The sequence below is a fragment of the Buceros rhinoceros genome, unplaced genomic scaffold (assembly GCF_000710305.1).
Source record: "Buceros rhinoceros silvestris isolate BGI_N320 unplaced genomic scaffold, ASM71030v1 scaffold20106, whole genome shotgun sequence".
Lineage (NCBI taxonomy): Eukaryota > Metazoa > Chordata > Aves > Bucerotiformes > Bucerotidae > Buceros > Buceros rhinoceros.
Genome location: NW_010418348.1, coordinates 61,789 through 81,521, shown reverse-complemented (window position 1 = coordinate 81,521; position 19,733 = coordinate 61,789). Strand labels below are relative to the sequence as shown.

General features: G+C 44.3%; 2 protein-coding genes across 2 annotated transcripts in view; both read left to right on the top strand.

Annotated features, from left to right (window-relative positions):
* The first annotated feature begins 809 nt into the window (after positions 1-809).
* Positions 810-9,050, top strand: TMEM27 (transmembrane protein 27). Its single transcript, XM_010138512.1, has 4 exons — positions 810-814; positions 1,445-1,561; positions 4,307-4,501; positions 8,894-9,050. Exons 1-4 carry the CDS (start codon positions 810-812, stop codon positions 9,048-9,050), a joined length of 474 nt encoding a protein of 157 aa, XP_010136814.1.
* A 10,539-nt stretch (positions 9,051-19,589) lies between these two features.
* The window catches only part of ACE2 (angiotensin I converting enzyme 2), a 23,764-nt gene continuing 23,620 nt past the window's right edge, over positions 19,590-19,733 (top strand). The window contains exon 1 of the mRNA XM_010138511.1: positions 19,590-19,727. Coding sequence (XP_010136813.1) covers positions 19,590-19,727 — 138 coding nt within the window. The remainder of the gene's footprint in view (positions 19,728-19,733) is intronic.

The following is a 19,733-nucleotide window of genomic DNA, read 5'->3' as shown; positions in this document are numbered from 1 at the left end:
GGTCACCCAGGGAGGGAAGAGCACGGGCTGGAAAGGGATCAAAACTTGCGTTTTGATGATGGACAGGCCCAGCCTTAAAAGCGGTTACGGTCATGGCCATCACGAACATCACTGCAGTCCGTTAACAGAGGGGCTGCATTCTCCTCTGCTGGCTCCTGCGGGGTTCCCTTCCCCAGAACAGCAGGTAGTGTCTGAAGACTGATCATCCCAAGCAGGGTCTGTCGGTATGGGGTGGCCGTGTTGTGCTTGTGGCCAGGCAGACCTTGTGCAAAGGTGAACCAAGTCCAGGCTGCTCTCTGGAGATAAAAAGATTCTGATTCCTGGTCCTGGACTTTCAGAGTATCTGCTCTTTTCTTGGACATAGCCAGTAAATGTGAATCTGGAGCCACGTTCTTTGGGTTATTTATTAATGGTATAGAACTAAATATTTTTTCCATTTTTTGTCTCTCTAGGTGTCCGTCATTGAATTCGTAAAGGCTTTGGCTGTCCTTTTATGATTCATACTGCGATCCTTATGCTGTAATAAATGCCACCGTATAGAATTCCTGTATATTACTCAAGTTTGGCTAGTTTGTTTCTTAGTTGTGTGGCTGAAATAGGAACAGAAAGAAGAATGTAGGGGCACCTACATCTATCCTCAGTCACTATTATGATACTAATGTATTGTCCTTCACCTCTCTAGTTTAAATACTCATGATGATGTCACTCCATGGGATGTTTCTAATGACAGTCCCACCATTTACTACAAACAAATTTGTAAGAATCTGAAAAAAGGCATTTGAAAGACACCTCACACACATTTTCATAGTATGCCGTGAGAAGCTGCATGCTTGTGCCCTTCCCAATTAACTGCACATGAAGCTGAGCACTCTTCTTTTAAAATAGATAATACTGGTCGTAGCATAAGCTAGAGGGCATAGGCCAGTGCCAGTAGAATGTCTGAATTCAGCCTGTTGCTTCCACTCTGTGCGTGACTCTGAGCAAAAATGTTAAAAAGTATAGCATCATTTTCATTGCTCTTCCCTCCAACAAATACATCCTGCAGAAGGACTGCACTCACTCAAAAATCATGTGGGGAATGCCCCATGCCTGGTTCCTGTGGTATTATCTATCAAAACCAAAATTCTTAGTTTTCCAGTGCGTTTGCCCCATTATGTGGCCTTTGTCACAGCCCAGATGGTTAAGATGCAAATATGTATTTTTCCTTCTGATTACACTAAATTCCTTTGAAGACTCAAGTTAGGTCTCAGTAAGCTTAACTTTTTTTTTATCATATTAGGAAATGGAAAGTGCTGTGAGTGATATTTCTTCCTCAAGCATTAACTGTTAACTTTTTTAAAAGTAAGAATTTTTTCCCCATTAGATGAAAGCAATATTTTAAGAAAATCTGAAATATTTCAATAATTCCTTCTTTAATGATGATTTTTGTTTTAACCATCTGCAGAATTTCCAACGTGCTGCTCTGCAATGTGACTGATCGGGTATCATTTTGGTTTGTGGTGACAGACCCTTCAAAAAATGTGACAACTGTTCCTGGAAGTGAGGTAGAGGCAGCCATCAGGTACAATCATCGATTCTGCAACATTTTCTTCCTTGCTGACTGAGGATGCTTTCTTTCTCTGGGCCTTGTATATATGAACACTCTGCCTCTTTAAGGATGAACTAAACCAAGTTGTTAAAACACCACGGGGTCAGTACTCTTTCATGCATGTGAGATTAGAAGATTTTTAACAGTCTCACAGAATGCAAAGCATGTGAGCCTTGGGATTGTAAGTTTGGAAGGAATCTCTCTTAGTGCTGGAGCCTCAGAAGAAATCCAGTCACTTCCCAGAGACCTAACTGAATTTGCTGTCCCGTGCGTGGCACATACACTGCTCTCACCCAGCTGCTACGTTTTCCAGCTAAGAGTGACTCCTCCCTCGAACGATGGAATTGCACACTTTCTGGGTGGGATTTATATCACTTGACTTTCACTGCATGCCACATGCACATCTACACTGGGATTAATGACCGTAGGCTCCCTTTCGGTACTGCTCAAGTACGATTCACCTGTCTTGATTCAGAAGTCAGCTTTCACATGAGAAAAGCTTGCATGAACTCTTCGTCAGCAGAGCTGGCTGTGTCCCAGTTTGGCTTAAACAATCTTATACTCACATTCTTTTCATACCGTCTCTTTCTGGAGTGCCAGTATCGTAGCTGAGCATTGCTTGGACAAAGTACCATGTGGTACCAATCAGTTTGCTTTCTACTATATATCGTATTCTGTAGCCAATAAAAGCAAGAGTGCACTGCTGAAGAGTAAAAAAAGAAAGAATGAGTAACCTGACTTCAGAGGTCCACCAAACCTGCGTAAGGGGTTTGTAGGGATAGACAAGCAGCGTAACTCACACACATTTCTCAAGCAGAGAGTGCAAAACAGTCCTCTTTGTTTTTAGGCTCTCTGTACTTTGTCTTGAAAATTCATCTAATCTCTATAGAGGTGTAATGCCTAATTCCTGATGAATGAGTATGTGTTCTTTTGAAAAGATTAACTTTTAAGCTTATGAGCAGATTAAACTATTTCCTACAGAGACACCAAACAATAGCTTCATAGCATTAGTGGAGGAAGCAGATTATTTATTCACTGAAGCTCTCTGTAAGAGTGCTGGAATGCAGGATTTTTGCATTTCTGTTATTCTTTGATACGTTCAGAAGCATAAGCTGATTTAAGTCTTTTATGTGCCCTGTTTGCCACAGAAATCGGGTGCTATTATAGTATGTTTGTTTTTCAACTGTTGTCTGTCACCTGATAAAGAATAGGCTATTTATGGAAAGTTTAATTCCTACCTAACTTAGAAACAAGAAATAAAACGGTCTATAAAACTACATTACTTTTTATTAAATTGCTTCTGATTGCAGGCCTCCTTACAAAACCATTATTCTGATTCTTCATGCTACAGTAGCACATAACAACACTACCCATGGACCAGAATTCTATTGTAAGAGATTGTCTGCAAAGTAAGAATAAAAAGGAAGGTAAATCTTCTCAGAGCTCTGTTCAAGATCCCAGATCTTGCACAAATATACGGAAGATATGATTATGCTTCTACAAACACGAAATGCACCTGTAGTTGCCTGCATGTGTTTCAGCACATAATTCTGTCGCTCCTTGTGTTAGCTGAGAGTGAACAATGCTTCTTTCAGCTGTTCACAATGACCCTTTCATATCATTAAGGATGAAAATCTTTTCTAAATCAAAGACAGCTTACTCTGTAATAAGTCTCGTAACATGCCTTGGCTTTCAGTCCTCTCCAGGAATGCTAGCTTTCTGTTAAGGCTAAGAACTTCCTGTTCCTGACAAACATTATGATTTCCAAGAAAAGAAATTTGCAAAATCTTACCTGTATTTCCCATATATCTGTTCTTATGGTAAAGAATTGAACTGTATACAAGAAAGTGCTGCTGTAAGTCATTCATCTACAACCAGAAAGAATCTCTCAAGACCAATATAAGTAATACTTTTTTTTCAAAAACTCTTAATATTTGAAAACACTAATGAAAGATACTAATAAAGCTTCTTAAGGCTGCTTAGATTCAGATTCAGAAATCCCTGCAAATGCTTAGAAGTAGTGAGCGTGGGTGAAGCGTCCATTGAAGTGGAGCAGTTGTACTACTCGTATGAAAAAACTGTATTTCTCAGACTTTCAGTTTCTCATAACAGAAAAAATAGGCCAAGTACAAATCCCTTTAGCTGCATCCTGCAGGGGAGAAGGGCAGGTTGGCAGTAGGGGTGGATTCTTCTGGACCAAATTGTGTCCTGTGCGTAATGGGCTTAAGAAAATCTACAGCAGCCAGAGCAGATTTTCTGGCTGATAACATGCAGGATGGTTCACTCTGAGGAACCAAGGGACACTGACAAGTAAATCCTCCAAGCATTGCACAGTATCCTGCCATCCCTTGAATGCTGCATGAGCAAGACAACAGAGCCAGCCTTACAGATGACAACTTGCTATGCCTTCAGCACATGGTCTGAAACAGAAATAAATAATAATAATGTACTTCAGGTTTCAACTGTATTTCTCAATGTTTCAAATACGTATAAAGGTCTGGTGGTCAAAACCTTGTAGGGGTGTGGGTGTCTGTGGATTACTGACAAGGTATACGTTAAAGTGAAGGTCTGTGTGATCCCGCCAGGACTCTGACGGATCAAATTCAGCCCTGCCAGACTTGCAGCACGTACATGAAAACTCCTTTTTTTTTTTTTTATCTTTTTAACTTATAAAATAACTTTACAAAGAGTTGTGACTTTCTTTGTGTTTTTATGAAGGATGAACCAGAACAGAATTAACAGTGCCTTCCTGCTGAGTGACAAAACACTGCAGTTCCTGAAGATAACCTCAACCCTATCACCTCCTGTTGAACCCTCAACACCTGTCTGGCTTATTGTCTTTGGTGTTGTTCTGTGTCTTATTGTGGCTGGAATTCTTTTCCTCATTGTTGCAGGGATTCGACAAGGCAAGAAGTAAGTGGCTTAGCTTTTCCTCTGTTTTAACTGAATGCTGGCAAGTTAAGTCAGCTGCGCTGGTGTTGCTTTTCAGATCAGCCTCAGAGAAGATATAGCTGTGCCCCACCCCCATAGGTAAAGATAACCCATGTGTCCTTTTCTGAGGGCAGGGTTTACAATTTTTAACTGTGAAGTACAGATGCCTTAGTAATGCTGGGGTGTCGTGAGGAAATAGGGAGTATAAGAATACGATCCTGGAGGCCACCTAACTAGAGATGATAGCTTCACAAGGGCATTTGATGTCATTCTTGTCAAGGTTTAGCGTACCGCAGGTGAGCCTCCTCTCACAGACTGCCCAAGTAGCTACCAAGAGGGAGAAGGCTGGCAGGGCTAAAAAAACCCCAAAGTGCTGCTGCAGTTTCAGGAGCCTCAGTGGAGGACACAAGGATGATTAATATATGGCTGGAGAGGCCTGCTCGATGGAACCGTGCGTGATCTCACCTACCATTCATGACCTGATCAATCTAGAGTACCCAGCCCTTTGCAGGTTCCTGACCAGATCTCCCCATGAGCCTAGTGATTGCTGTTTGGCAGTAGGGTAGGAGAGAGATACTCTATATTCCTTTCAGTTTCTGCCCTTTGGTGGCACTGGTAAAGAAGAGAAGGCTATTCATGCTTCCCTAGTGTGAGCATGTTGGAACAAGATGGAGAACAGGTGAAGTTTTGTTCCTGCCATCTCTGTTGGTTCAGAGTTGGGTGTAAGGAGTAGAAATGGCTGAACTGAGACTCTGCCATAGAAGCATTCAGCTTCTGCAGTGCTTTAGGCTGTCTTAGAGGTTAGGTTAACACAAAATTATGGCTTCAACCACAGACTCATATAGGAACAGTCATATAGCAGAAGAAATGGAAAAGGGGAAATTTCTGCTGCCAACTAGATGATGTTAAAATTATTGGCTATGTAGTGGACTGCATCCCCAAGTATATCAGAAGAAGAGATTTATATATGTAGTGTGGAGTGTTGCAGAGACTTTTCCTTCCTGCCTCCGTATCACTTTGAAGAACAACATTAAAAGACCCCAGAAAAGCACCACGTATTGTGAAGGCCAAGTGCTTCTCATATGGAACCCATAGTAGCGTAGCCAGAATCTCTTCAGTTATATTTTGCATTCAGAATTTCTGCATAAATTTGCAAAACACCTTTCTATTTTAAAAAACAAAATGCAATAAACAATAGATGAGAAATGCTGTTAAGGGAAGAGTCCGGGCAGTACTTGGGATGTGTGGGTAGTTTAAGCCCTGACATAACCTTCCATGTAGTATGGGCTGAGTTATTTCATCCCTTAAACCCAGACAACCTCTTCTGTAAAAATGGAAAATGATGTTGCTGCCTGAAGCTCATACCTGCCCTCTGCATAGTATCATGGCTCTGTGTGTCTTTATAATGCCTAACTCAAAGGTAGTCTTTGAACGTTTCAAATAAGTGTAATATAAATAAATTACATAAAATAGCTATAGTTTTTTCTAGCTAAAATAATAATTTGTGCTTCATATAATGCTGAAAGGCAGCATTTCCCCCCTCTATTTTCAAAACAACTCAGCTGAGCTTGAGCATTTCCCCTCAATATGGTGTAAGGTATGCGCTCCCACCATCATAGTACCGGTAAAATGGTGTGTTGCTGCCTGTCTGCGGTGACTTGGTATCCGCTCTGTCTCATGATATTGTTCTTTTAGTTGTTATTCTCCTTTTTGCTTCTCTGTTTTCCTACTCTGCCTTTATGTATAGGATCATAGAATCACAGAATGGTTTGGGTTGGAAGGGATCTTAAAGATCATCTAGTTCCAGGTCCCCTGCCATAGGTAGGGACACCTTCCACTAGACCAGGTTGCTCAAAGCTGCATCCAACCTGGCCTGGAACGCTTGCAGGAATGGGGCACCCACAGCCTCTCTGGGCAGCCAGACCCAGTGCCTCATCACCCACACAGTGAAGAATTTCTTCCTAGTATCTCGTCAAAATCTACACTTTCACTTTAAAACTATTACCTCTCCCCCTGTCACTACATTCTCTGATAAAGAGTCCCTCCCCATCTTTCCTGTAGGCCCCCTTTAAGTACTGGAAGGCTCCTCTAAGGTCTCCCCGGAGCCTTCTCTCCTTCAGGCTGAACAATCCCAGCTCTGTTCAGCCTGCCCTCATAGCGGAGGCATAACCTTTCCTCAGAGCAGATTCATCCATGATTGAACTCTAACCTTTCACATCAACGACATCTGCAGGCAAGGGGTGAGGAAGATAAAACAGACATATATTCCATCTACTGTTACAAAGACTGGGAGGTAAAAAGAATGGTCTGGGCTTCTTGAAAGAAGAGTCAGATATCAGAGAAGAGGGTTTCAAAAGTGTGTATATCTCTTTCAAGCACTGAAGAATGTGACCAGGTTGCAAAAGACAGCAAAAAAGCTTCTCCAGTAATGAGGGGAAACCTGTTCAGAGCTGACATAGGGGCAGCTCTGTTGCCTAGTAAGCTATGTTGGAAATCTGTCCCCAAGGATGGTGTTGATTTCTCATAAATCTGGTGTTTTGTCTTTATAGGTCTTTAAAGTACCGGTTAAATACCTAGGTTCAGATAAGCCCAAAAGCATGTGCTTCAAACTGTTCATACTCAGGGTAGCAGGGAAGCGCATGATTGTCCTATAATAGAGTTTCATGTGTCATTTCTTGAACTGAAAGATTTTCTTAATTAGGTCTTCACTGTGCATCAGTGCCAACATGCAAAATTCCAAGCCACAGCTGCCTGCAGCTTGAGGAGCTCTCTGTGATTGTAGCCCTTGACTCTGCAGTGAGCTGGATCAGCCACGGTGCCTCCCAGCCTTACGTCTGTTCTCCTGTCATTGCAGCAACAGGACACCTCCCTGTCCAGTAAGAGATTTGCCACATTCCCAGGGCAGGACCATCCTCTAGTGACTATGCTGAACTAGCTTGAAGTCTACCCCCATCCCCCCAAATCCCACCTGCAGTAGAGGTCATAAACAAAACTGGCCTGTGGGAAGAGTGAAAACAGAGTAAGCACACAGCGTTTCCCTCTACTACCCTCCCAGCATCTGTTCTGCAGCTGCAGGTCTTCCTGGCTGTGCGTGGTCCGTGTGCATTGGGTAACCCTCAGTGTTTCCCCTTCCCTTAACTTGTTGAGTCTCGCCTTTGACTCATAGACATTTTTAGCGTCTCTGAATTCTTACGCTAACAAGTTCCTGACATCTCCTACTTCTCTCGTTTCTTTTGAACCTGCTTCTTAGTATCTTCTTTTATGTTCTGCTCCCACAGTTTTTGTATTAAAGAACACTCCTTTTATCACTGTAAGAGCGGCTACAGCAGCCAGAGGTCAGAGTTTCCTCTACTACTCCCCACATTTATTTCTAGCAAGTCTGTAATGCCAAGAATTTCCTAAAGGCCAATAAAATTTTATTATTGTTAATATCACTGTTATTAGCAGTTACACTGAGTCAGGTTGTTATGATTATCCTGAGTCAGTTTGTTACAGTACAGGTTGCAGGGTAGGAAGAAACAGTGGAGCTGACCTTTGAGTTTCTTATCCTCTGAAACCGCTGATGTTGCAGGCTATAAAGTACAGCTATGAACTAGTTCATCTATGAACTAGTAGATCTTGAGGTCAGAATAAATCAGGATTAAAGGAACATCGTGACATCTTGACTGATATGTCTGTATTACGTCTTCTTGGGGTTGTATTTTTAGATAATTTTATACAGCAACTATTTTAGTATGATTTTGGTGGGAACTGGAGCCTAGGAATGTGAAATCCATGCAATCATTTGATCCAGGAAACAAAAGTATAAAATACTGGGTAAAGAAGGTAGCTTTTAATGAAGCTTGAACTAAAAATGCAGATTTGCGTCATTAAAAGTACCCAACTTCTGGAGAAAATCATCGAGGAGTGTGAAGGCACTCAAGTCTCCACATTTGGAGGCTTTAGTCTAAAGCTGAACTGTTTCTAAAAAGTATGTTTTAATTTCTCCGCATCATGGGGTGAAATCTGTGACATACGTAAAGAGACGTCTGTCTAGATTTTTAATGCAGTCCTTCCTGACAGAAGGCAATCAGCTTTTCCCTCTGCATCCTCCAGTCATTTTACAGAATAAGGAGGTGAAGTAAAATTTATAACATACTTAAACCACGTTTACTCTAGGTTTCTGATTCCCTCAAACCACTAAACCAGAGCTTCCAGCCTATGGGCCTCCTGCCTTCTGTGGTATATTTACCGCAGCAAGGAGGTGCACCAGATCATGCCTTTCAAAATGTAACCTGTGATAAACTTCTAACTAAATGTGCAGTCTTCTGTGTGGAGTTGTGGTGGAGTACTGAGGTCAACAAAACAAGATGATTTTCTCATTCTTGTTTTTAGAAAGAATAAACAGTCAACGGAGAGAGAAAATTTAGAAGAGAAAGGCGAAGTGACAGTAACAGTGGAAAACGGGATTCCTTGTGAGGCGCTGGATTTGAAAGCAGGCCACGTTAACGGTGTCTTCGCAGCAGACGATGAACGGTTCACATCCCTGTGAAACACTGCCACTGCTATCCGGTGTTTTTCTGAAAGACTCCTGTGCCTACCTTATCTCGTCACCACTAGTGGATGTCAAGCATGAAGACAAGAATAATGTCCTTTCACCTAATTTCCCGAGAGAGAGCCTTTTGCTGATAACACATACATTCGAACCGCCGTTACAAAGCTTTTGGTCATGAGCAAAGCAAATGAGAAGGTATCCATTAAAGATTTCCAGAAGATGTGTGGCAGAACAGGGTTGAAACCAGCCTTGTGTCAGGCATTTAATTTTTAACGATTATTTAAATATGTCCATTGCTTGTTTTTCCTTGATGTAGATGTGAAACTGCAGTATTCCTGAATGTCACTGGGGAGATCATCTGTCAATGTCAACTCTTGCGGGTCTTTCTTTCAAGCCATATGCAAAAGTTTCGCTCTAAAATGACTTCCCTTTGCTGATGCTTTTGGATGGAAGAGTGATCAGCGCGTGAAAGTCTTCATTTAGTGAGAAGAAAAAAGCGTGAATTTTACATCCTCTGTAAGAGCAGGTTAAAAAGCGTCTGGGTCATCTATAGGTTTAGAGACAGCAAGAATCTGGTACTAAAGGTGTTTTTCGCTTAGCAGTCAGTCACAGGTTACATGACCTGGAAATTGAAAGTTGCAGAAGTTTGAAATTTGTTGAAATTAAACATTGCTACAAAGGGTAGATTTTCCATAGGTGCAGTCTGTGGTTAGTGGCCCAGTTCTCGTTAAATCTGTGACGGCATTTTGCAGCTCTTTGAAAAAAATCTTCCTTACATTTTTCAATAATAAGAGTAAATTTCCAAGACATAGCCAAGCCGAGGTCAGATGAACCTTCATGTGGCAGCTGAATAGGTTTTGAAAAGATTTAGTGCTTGAAACACCAGCTTGGCTTGGTGCACACAGCTGGGATGAGAACGCGTGGGCAGTGGGAAGTCGGTGGAGACCATTCAGACCTGTGTTTCCTATTTGTGTGGCTGGGAGTTGAGGGCATCGCAAGGTGCCAGACCCTGAAGTGCATCGTTGGGTTACTTTGACGTCAGCCGTACATACAAGTAGGTGCTACCTGTGCCCTAATCCCATTCCCGTTTAAATCGGTGATAAAACTCTGACCGATTTCAGAAGAACTGGGCCCTTGGGGAATTGTGTGTGTCAGTAACTGTACACAGAGAATGGAAGTGTGTTGAAACGAAGTATGATACCTGCAGTCACCAAACAGCTGCCCACATCACCAGAGGCAGGGTTTCACCATTAACCATCCTGTTTTCAGTGTCACGTTTGGAAGCAATATTGGAAAACTCGTTTACTTATTAGGGTAATTCCATCAGACTCCTCACCAACAGGAACAGGGTAAAGCTGCATGTAAATGACTGTCCAGTGTCTTGAAGGGTACGATAGTTTCTCGTCTCCCAGGGTACAAATGCTTCAGCGTTTTGGCTGTATTGCGCACCTTTGGCTGTCCATTTGGCTCAGCGCTGGCTTTTGGGTAAGGGAAGCAGAAGGGAAGGAATGGGGAGGAGAAGGGGAAGCAGTGGAGTGAAAGGAGGAGGCTGAGCAGGGTGAGAACAAGGCTAGGGGAAGCAGGGAGAGGAGGGCTAAATGCAAAATAAAACTATGGAACCCACTGATCGTTTGCCTCGTGGTCTCGTCTGTCATGGTTGTCTCCGATGTTGTGCTGGTGGGTCCCTCTGGACGAGGACTGCATGTTCACTCTGTTGCAGTGTGTACTGCTCCATTCTGGAGAAGAATTAATAAAGTCATTTAGTAGTGCTTCAGAATTAACATCCGCACCATGGAGATGTATTTCTTACAGCAACGTCGAAGGTTGAGCTCACCAGTCTTTAAGATCGTTTGGAGGGAAGACACAGAATACAATGTTATTGCTGCTTTCTCAGTCATTGCTCCAAGGTCTTTCACTCAGAGTTTTACTGAGGTAATTCAGTGCCCATAATTTTTAAACCTTCACGCTTTTCATTTTTTTTGTATGACAGACAGTACATTGCAGTGTGACTATAATGGATTGCTGTAACCACAGCACCTCTGCAAGAACCCGTGAAAGATTTTGGTGAGAATAGCTTGGCAGTGCCAGACCAACCTCGAGCTACCGATTAAGAATTATTGTTATCTTGTATTTTACTATATGATACTGAAATAAAAATCACTTGATATGAAAAAGGGCCAGGCATATCTGAGCATACTTCTCAAGGGCTGAGTGAAGGTTCAGTTCAGCCCATGGCACTGGCCAGCAATTTGAAAATAGATTGAAAGCCTCTGAACAAAACATGAGGAGATGTGGGCTGACTCTGGTATAAGTATTTAATCACTGACTTCCTCGCAGCTCACCTTTTAGCCACATAATGACTTTACAGCAGTTCGGTGTGATTTTCTGTTAATGATGATAGGGGATTCACCCACACCATGCATCTTGCTTGCTGCTCTGCGGACAGACAATGGCTTGAGAGGAGCAAATGATTCATGAACAGGCAGGTATCACACTCTTTGAGGCGATACTCTGAAGTCAGTGTGAGTATTAGCTCTTCCACTGAAATAGGTACTACAAACTAGGTTAATCAAGGGTGCAGTGCTACAGAAGAAATAAATCTCTTTTCTAGACTCTTTATGCAGCACACAAAGAACACAGAGAACACTTTGATTTGGTAAAGCCTGTTCTCCAGAGCCTGCAAGTTGCACGACGACAATTTATGTCCCTTGAGGATCTGGCCCAGATGTTTTATGTAACTTTCACCACTTTTTTCCTGAAAACCACCTGCCATTGAACTATCTGATTATAAACAATAGTGAGTAACGAACAATATAGACTACAGTAAACTACTTCCTGAGGCAACGAGTTGGTTCTGCTTTCAGTTACATTTGTGCCATGCCAGTGGATTTTGACAAAGGAACGTGGCATGCCTGAGACCGAGCTGTTTCATTTGCACGAGCTGCATTTGACAAAAGAGAGAAGAAAATTCAATTAAATGAAGCAATAAAGCCAGAGAAGTTCTCTTTGAAAAAAATCTGCAGCATTTATCACTAGCTCCACATCTCCACCAGTTGGCATTTTGGGGAGGACGTTACAGTTCTGTTCAGCTTACTTGAGAGTGTTGTTGTCTAGGCTAGAATGAGCACAAATCACACATGAGTGAGTCGTTTATCCTGTCAGTCATTAGATACGCGTGGAGAGCTGGAGAACACTGGGAACTTTGCAGTGCCCTCCTTGAATTAGGGAGCGCATTGGTTATGGCACAACCATTTGCAGTGCACAACCTTCAGCATTGTGTGGGCTGCAGACTGGTTTTGTAAATAAAATTAGTAGTCCTTGTTTATCAGTATCTATTTGGGGGAAATTGCAAACTGGGGGAAGATGCTGAAGTTCTCACTTGAGGCATTCTGCCACTTGCTTTAAGGAAAGCTAACCACTCTGCCCTGCAAGCTGATGCTTACTCTGTATTGCAGAAGAAACTAGACTGAAGCTTGTTCTGTCACATCAGCAATTGCCTCTTCTCTTCCAGCAGAGTGTACAAAATCTTGAGAGAGTCTTTCGGTGGTACTCACCCCTAAACATCTCCCTATTAGCCCACCTTGACGCCTGGTACTCATAACTGCAATCAGTATTTCCCCAGGGCTGAAGAGCCTGGAGGGGTGACCTCATGGGCCTCTTGCAGACTGTGTCAGATGTAACATTTTCTTCTGTCATGCTGACCTTCATGGAGAACCCTTTCTTGACTATGCCTTCATAGAGGGACCTCCTTGTTCTGCGTTTTGAGAGAAGACATAACTGAAGCCAGTTCACTGTTTCTGCTGTTGTTCCCAAAAGAGAAGGGTGAAGTGGGCACAAGGAGCCTCAGGATAGGATTCAAGTCTTGTTCCTTCATCGCTATGAGAATGAAATAATTCCCAAATTAATGTAAATCACAGCATTATTACAAGAGCTTCTGGTTTGATAATTTGGTTTCAAGAACTGGGCATCAGTTTTGACCAAGCAAGGAACGTTATCACTTCTTGTCAGAGAGAATTTTCCACGTGTAACCTCCCACGTGTGGGAAGATCAAAGAAATTACTTGAAAGCTTAGGGCAGAAGTGCAGCAAAGACTTAAAATAACTCCCAGTGAAAAGTGGGAGTCTATGTTTCCAGATACTCTTAAAAACATGGCTCAGATGCCCTCAGAAGTTTAATGAGTTCATCAGTGCGGTAACCTGTGACTCATGAAATGAGCTGGTTTACGTGTGCCAAGTTTTTATAGAATATGCATTGACCAGTTGTCCGCAATCCATTAGAACTGAATAATCTGTGCTTTCTTTTCCATTAGCAGTTCCTTTTGGTCTCTTGGAGTTTTTATCTCCTTTAAATGCGGTGTGCAAGGAGGGATGTGCTCAATGGAGTAACGCCACAGCTTCCTGCGCTACCGGGCAGTTCCCAATGAACAATTTGCACCCTTAGATATGCCTAATTTGATGGACTGAACTTGCTGGTTTTCAAACCACATGAAGCTGATGTTGACAGTGATGAGTGATACGTGCTTGCCAGCACACACGTGTCAGCCTGTTCAGTTTTGTAAATACATTAAGTACTGTGGATGCACTTAGCATCAAGCATTTGCATTTTAACTGGGTATTCTGTGGCTGGGTTCCTGTTTTCATCAATCCAGAGGAACTTTGTTCTCAGTGAAGTCAGCAGGTTCAGTAGGAACTGAGTTTGTTTTAAGATCAAAAAGAACAGTTTGAATTTGCCAGTCTTGTCTTCTTCCTTCCTACTGTGTTTCCCTTGCCCTTGGAGGTAGCAATCTGAAGGTGTCAAAGCACATTATTATCTACAGCAATGGCTAAATAGAAGACATTTAATTTTGGAGAAATGCTGAGTGTCCTGACATTATCTCTCCATCAGCTCCTTTCTCTTTCCTATAATTTAGATTCTAATTGCTACAAATTACAGTGTGTAGCTTCTATCACTTGTGGACCAACAGGCGTTTTAGACTTTGGACTAATGTTCTCTGTGATATTGTATGTAAATGACATTGTAGATGCTCACGTGTGGTCACTGTAAAGGCAACTGGGACAACTCACCCCCACCTTAGTAAAACAGAAATGAGAAACATGGGTTGCCTAGATGAAAAGAAAGCTGTGTTTCACAGGATCAGTACTTGTCCCTTCACTGATGGGGCGAGGTTGCTTTTGATATGGACAAGCTGTAAGGAGTATAGAATACTGTGCCGCTGAGTGGTTCCCCCTCCTCTGCCTTCTAAACATACGGTGTTGATTTTGACTGTGGCCTTCAGCAATGACACTTTACAAAATCCTAATTTAACCTGCCAGTTTGTACGCTCGTTGGTCTTCCTGAAAAATTGTTCAGCTTCAAAGCTTTCCACTAAACCTGGCAAAACCACTTTGGTTTCCTGGTGCTTTGGGCAACTGACATCATCTTTACACAGCTCCTGATGTTGTCTTCAGGCCTGGGGCTGGCCCCGGCCCGCAGGGCGCTTTCCTCCTTGACAATGCTGAGCATGTTTTGACTCGGGGAAGGGCCACTAGCCTGTGCATCCCTTGAAGCACAAAGGAGGGTGCAGAGGCGACAGCTTCTCAGTAGGTCTGAAATCCAGGGAGTGAAGCAGCTTGTTTTGGGACAGGAGGTTATGGAAGGATATGCATTAGCTGCCAAAGGCCCTGGCCCTGGCCTTGGGTCAGTGGGATGCAAACCTTTCCCTTCTCCAGGAGGTCACCAGGATATGGCCGTCTGGCCAAGCCAGCTGCAGAAGGTGGGTGCAAGCCAGGCAGCAGCATCCCCTTGCTTCTCCCACTCGCAGACAGAGGTCCCAAGCATGGGGCAGCAGGTGGGGAGTCTGTGCTCTGCACTCGCTTCTTTGACCTCCGCTCTGCTGGGCAATGGGGAGTTAATCCGACCAGCCACTGATCTGCCCTGCCTCATTCCTGCAGAGGAAGAGCCAGCTAAGCCCAAACTGCTGATGCTCAAGCTGAGGCTGGCTGCCAGTACGTGCCTTCTGCACCGGAGCTCGAAGGCTGAGCAGGTGAGCCTGTGCCTGCCTGCGGAGGAGCAGAGGTGGCCATCCTCCTCACCGCCACACAGCTCTGCTCCCCTCCTTCTAGGAGGACATAAGGCTCTCATGAAAGCCCCTTCTTGAGGAAGGGGTCCCAGTGTGGGAAAAGCCCCTGTCACATGGGCTGAGGTCAGCTGCTGAGCCAGAGAGCCAGCATCCCAGTCCCAGCACTGGCGGGAGGGCTTTCATCAAAGAAAAGGCGGATGTCATGCGTGCAGAAGAGTTAATCATGTGGGAAAAAGGCTGCTCAGGGGATTAAAAGGACTATTTGGCCAACCCCCAGTTTGAAGCACGAGGAAGAGGGAGAGGATCCGGGATCGGCCCCCAGCAATGCCCAGGTGCAGGTGCAGCAGCACGGCCCCCCTCCAGGCACTACTGCTGTATCGGGGCAATGTGCGGAAGGGCTGAAGCCACTCCCGGGCCATCCACTGCTTCCGCAAAGCTGCTTTACGGGGAGTCCTCAGAGCAAGGATTTGCCAGGTATTTAACTGATGTGAGCTTCTTCGGCAAACGGCAGAGGAATGGCAGTGAGTGGGGCAGCTGCAGCCCTGCGCACGGCCCCCCTCCAGGCACTACTGCTGTATCGGGGCAATGTGCGGAAGGGCTGAAGCCACTCCCGGGCCATCCACTGCTTCCGCAAAGCTGCTTTACGGGGAGTCCTCAGAGCAAGGATTTGCCAGGTATTTAACTGATGTGAGCTTCTTCGGCAAACGGCAGAGGAATGGCAGTGAGTGGGTCAGCTGCAGCCCTGCGCAAGCGGTGGGGTGGCTGTCCTGCGGCAGCTCATCCTCCCTGAGGATGCTCCAGGGCAGGCAGTCCCGGCACCGTGCAGCCAGAGCCCTTCAGAGCCCCCCTCCACAAATCGGTCACTGAGTAATGCTTGTGTCCATCTTTTATGAACTAGGCAGAATGATAAAGTGCAGCAGAGAGCTTGAGCAATGTTTGTGCCTTGGAAAAATGGCCTGATAATGCTATTTTAAGCAATTTTCAGGGTCGGTGGTGCCCAAATGCAACACAGTGGTTTCTTACTGAGGCACGCCCTGAGTGCAGTTCTCTGTTACTGAAGTCCTCATTTCGTAGCACAGCTCAGCCAACAGCATGGGTGGTGACGCAGAAAACTGCTCTAACAGAGCCGGGGTACAGACGGACAATGGTGGGCAGCTATTTAAGCAGATGTCGGACAACTCAGACTGTGGGGACTACTGGACTGGGAGTATCAGGCAGGAGCTGGGAGGCACAGTTCATGCCGCAGACCTGAGGGCTGGAGGGCAGGACTGGCACAATGGAGAAGAATGAGCCTGTGTTACCACATCAGGTTACCCGCAGCCCTTGCACTGTAACAGTGGCGAACTGATGTAGTCATCTTTCCCCCGAGAAAGGAGGCTGGCCACCATCACATACAGCAACGTATTTGATTGGGACTGGATTTTAATTCCCAATTGCTCCTCTCCTACCACCCAAGCCCAATGGCTGTTGCCTTGCTGCCCTTGCTGGAGGTTTGGGTTTCCTGAAAAGGCTCGAGGTACTTCCCTTTCTCCGTTGTTTGCTGTTTCCTTTTTGCTGTGGCACAAACTGTCTCCATGCTCTCTTCAGCTTCCCAGACCAGCCTGAAGGTCCACCCCAGGAAATGGTTCCAGCTTATCTCAGAACGGATGGCATCCTTTCCCCATAGACCTGCTGTGGCCATATCAAGCTGCACAGATCACTTCCAGCTCTGAGCCTGACCATCCTGCAGAAAGCCTGCCGTGGTGGAAAGGCTGACACAAACAAGTCTTTAACCAGAGGTCTCCCATGTGTCTGCTCAATGGGATGCATGTGGAGCCCAGTGGCTCCTTACTGTTGCAATGCTGTTTTTCAGAAGTCGTTTGTACTAATTCATCTCATAGCTGAAAGTTTATTCTTTTGTGTTAAGGCAGTGGCAAAAACAATGCAGGGTAAATCTTGTATTATTAATCCGATGTGGCATCAAGTATTGCATTTAGGTATGCAATGGAAAAGAACTAGAAATAAGGCTGGAAATTTGCAGCATAATTCAGCATGACTCTCCCTGCTCTCTTTTCAGCTCACCACAGTGTGGGTACAGATGCACTCCCTATATGAAATGAGGTGACACCCTTTTCTCCCCTCCAGGTATCCCCCAAGTATCCCGCTGCTTGGGTGCCCCTGGGTTGCGCAGGCACCCCTCAGGGTTTCAGGGCTGTGCATGGGCAGGTGACATCCACATGCTGGAGAGAAGAGCACTGGTGACTCCTGCACCAGGGCAGAGAGGTGACAGCTATCAGGGCTGCCACTGAGGAAGACACCAGAGCACTGTAAAGGGGGGAAAAAAATAACACCTTCATATAAAAAGGGAATTTTGGATCAACCAGCCCTGTTTTAGTATCCTAAAAAGTCCTGGCTCCAGTGATTGTGCAGTTAACTTACCAGCATAGAAGAGAAGAGAAAATAAAAGAGTCGAAATGAATAGTCAACATACTCCCTGTTCTCTGTTGGAGGAGAAGAAATCATACTGAAGTAATAATAGACATAATTCTCTGCTCTGACAGTCAAGAGATGAAACACCAGCACAAAAACCTTTCACCATTTCACCGTGTGACAGTCTCACTGGCAAATTAAAGAATGATAAGCTAGGCAAGAATCACAAAAGACAAGTAATTAAAAAACAGGCTCCATGGTTCTCAGTCAAGAAGAGGGGCTATTTTAAGTGGGCCTTGCTGTATTCCACATGATCCAGATGTGGGAAGAGCAAACCTATTTATTAACAGGTTTGTGGGCAATGCCAAGAGTCCTTTTAAGGATTACAATTCCAAATGTTCATTAAAAAATTGGAAAATGGTCTAAAATCAGTGCAAAGGACTTCAGCCCAGACACATTCAAAATACACCAATTAGTGCCACCCTAGAACCAGAGGTACAGAGTCAGATAAACGGAGTAGCTGAGTAGGTACCAGTGCTACCAGCAGGACCTACCAGGTCACAGCTGGAATAGGGGTCAGCACTGGCCAATGTTGCCGGGAAGAAATTGTGTTTCAGCAAGGTACAGCGTGTAAGATACAGACGATGACGGCACTATCGATCATTGATAAGGTTTCAGTTACGATCAGACGCAGCACCATCATTGAGGAAGCACAAAACATGCCAAGTCTGGATGCCACCAAGAAGAGTAACACGCAGTTTAGGGAAGGTGACCTCTGCGGAAGAGTTGAATGAATGTTGTCTGTTTTCTCTTGAAAAAAAATGTTAGAGGATTGCACAAAGATTTTTTGTCCCTGGTCCGCGAGACATGGACGTCAGAAGATACTGAAGTAAGGTGCTTCCTCAGGGTCCCTGGTTTTGGCTGTTCTTGCTGGAGATGGCTGTTGCTGGTGGCCCTGCTGAGGGCTGGTGGCCCTGTGTTCGGCCCTTTGCAGGGGAGGGCTGGAGCTCCTTTCGTGGGGTTTGGCAGTGAAGGGGCTGGTTGTTGGTGCTCCCCCGTAGACAGACTCATAGTGGTTTTGGAGTTCTGCTGGGAACTGGAAACCAGCCCCATGGATGCGGCTGCAGAGTTGCATCTCAAAAAGGCCTCTGACAAGAAACAAGCAAACAAACCCGAGTCAGAACCAAGTAAGTGATCCTGAGCAGAAATAGGCTAATTTAAAAAGTACTGAGGTATTGTCTGATCGATAACACTCAACCCAAGCTGCATTTCCGTAACTAATTCGCACATTGATTTTCCCATTGATTTGCAGTAAGTGCTAGGTCCTAGCCAGATTAGCAAAGGTATTTAGATATTACACTGGAGTCATTTGAGTAGTCTTAGTCACCTTAGTGCTTAAGTCTGGTTGATTTATAGTTCAGATTAAATCTTTATGCAAGATGCTGTGGTACCACAGAGTCTCTTGCTGCTTTTAGATAGTTCAGTGAACGTGTTTATAAATCTGTTTTTATATGCCCCAGTTTCTTTGAAAATGAGGTATGTGTTAGGCTTGCAAAGCCCTTTAAAACATGGGCCTAAACACCCAACCAGGTAGCCTATGTCAGGCTAACTAGGGTTTCTTCCTGCCTGGGAGTTAAGGTTCATGGCTTGGTGTTTCAGTGAAGTTTCTACGTATTTTTACATCTGATCACCAACCTGTTAAAGGATTCACAGATTCTGAGCTACCAAAGACATGGGCAAGCTATAGATAAAGTGACCAGCTGTATCATTGACAGCACATTTGGGAAACATTAACCAAAAGTAAAAGCCTTTTATAAGAAGACCATAAAATGGCAGGAGTAATTATGTTTTTCCAAAGTTAATCATTGACTTTTGTTTATTTGGCTTTTTATAAAAAACTTTTTCCTTTCTCTCCTACAATGGATGAAACCTATAAAAGGTCTGGCAAATTGGAGCCAGCCTTTTTTCTTCACACTAGCCATGCTTGAAGGCTGATGAGGCAGAGCCCAACAAAGAAGCTGCCCTGAGGAAACCTGTTTTATTGGGAGGTTCTCAGCCTGGACAGGAATATGTTGGTCCACCTCTGGCTTCTCTGTGGTCTGAGTGCTGTCGTGACCCCCCAGGATATCACACAAGAAGCCCAAAATTTTCTAGAGCAGTTTAACAGGAGGGCAGAAGATATCAGCTATGAGAGCTCCCTTGCCTCATGGAAC

Coding starts and splice junctions, on each gene's coding strand:
- TMEM27 (XM_010138512.1), top strand. Junction 1,562..4,306: donor GAGGTAGAGGCAGCCATCAG/GTACAATCATCG, acceptor GTTTTTATGAAG/GATGAACCAGAACAGAATTA. Junction 4,502..8,893: donor GGGATTCGACAAGGCAAGAA/GTAAGTGGCTTA, acceptor TCTTGTTTTTAG/AAAGAATAAACAGTCAACGG.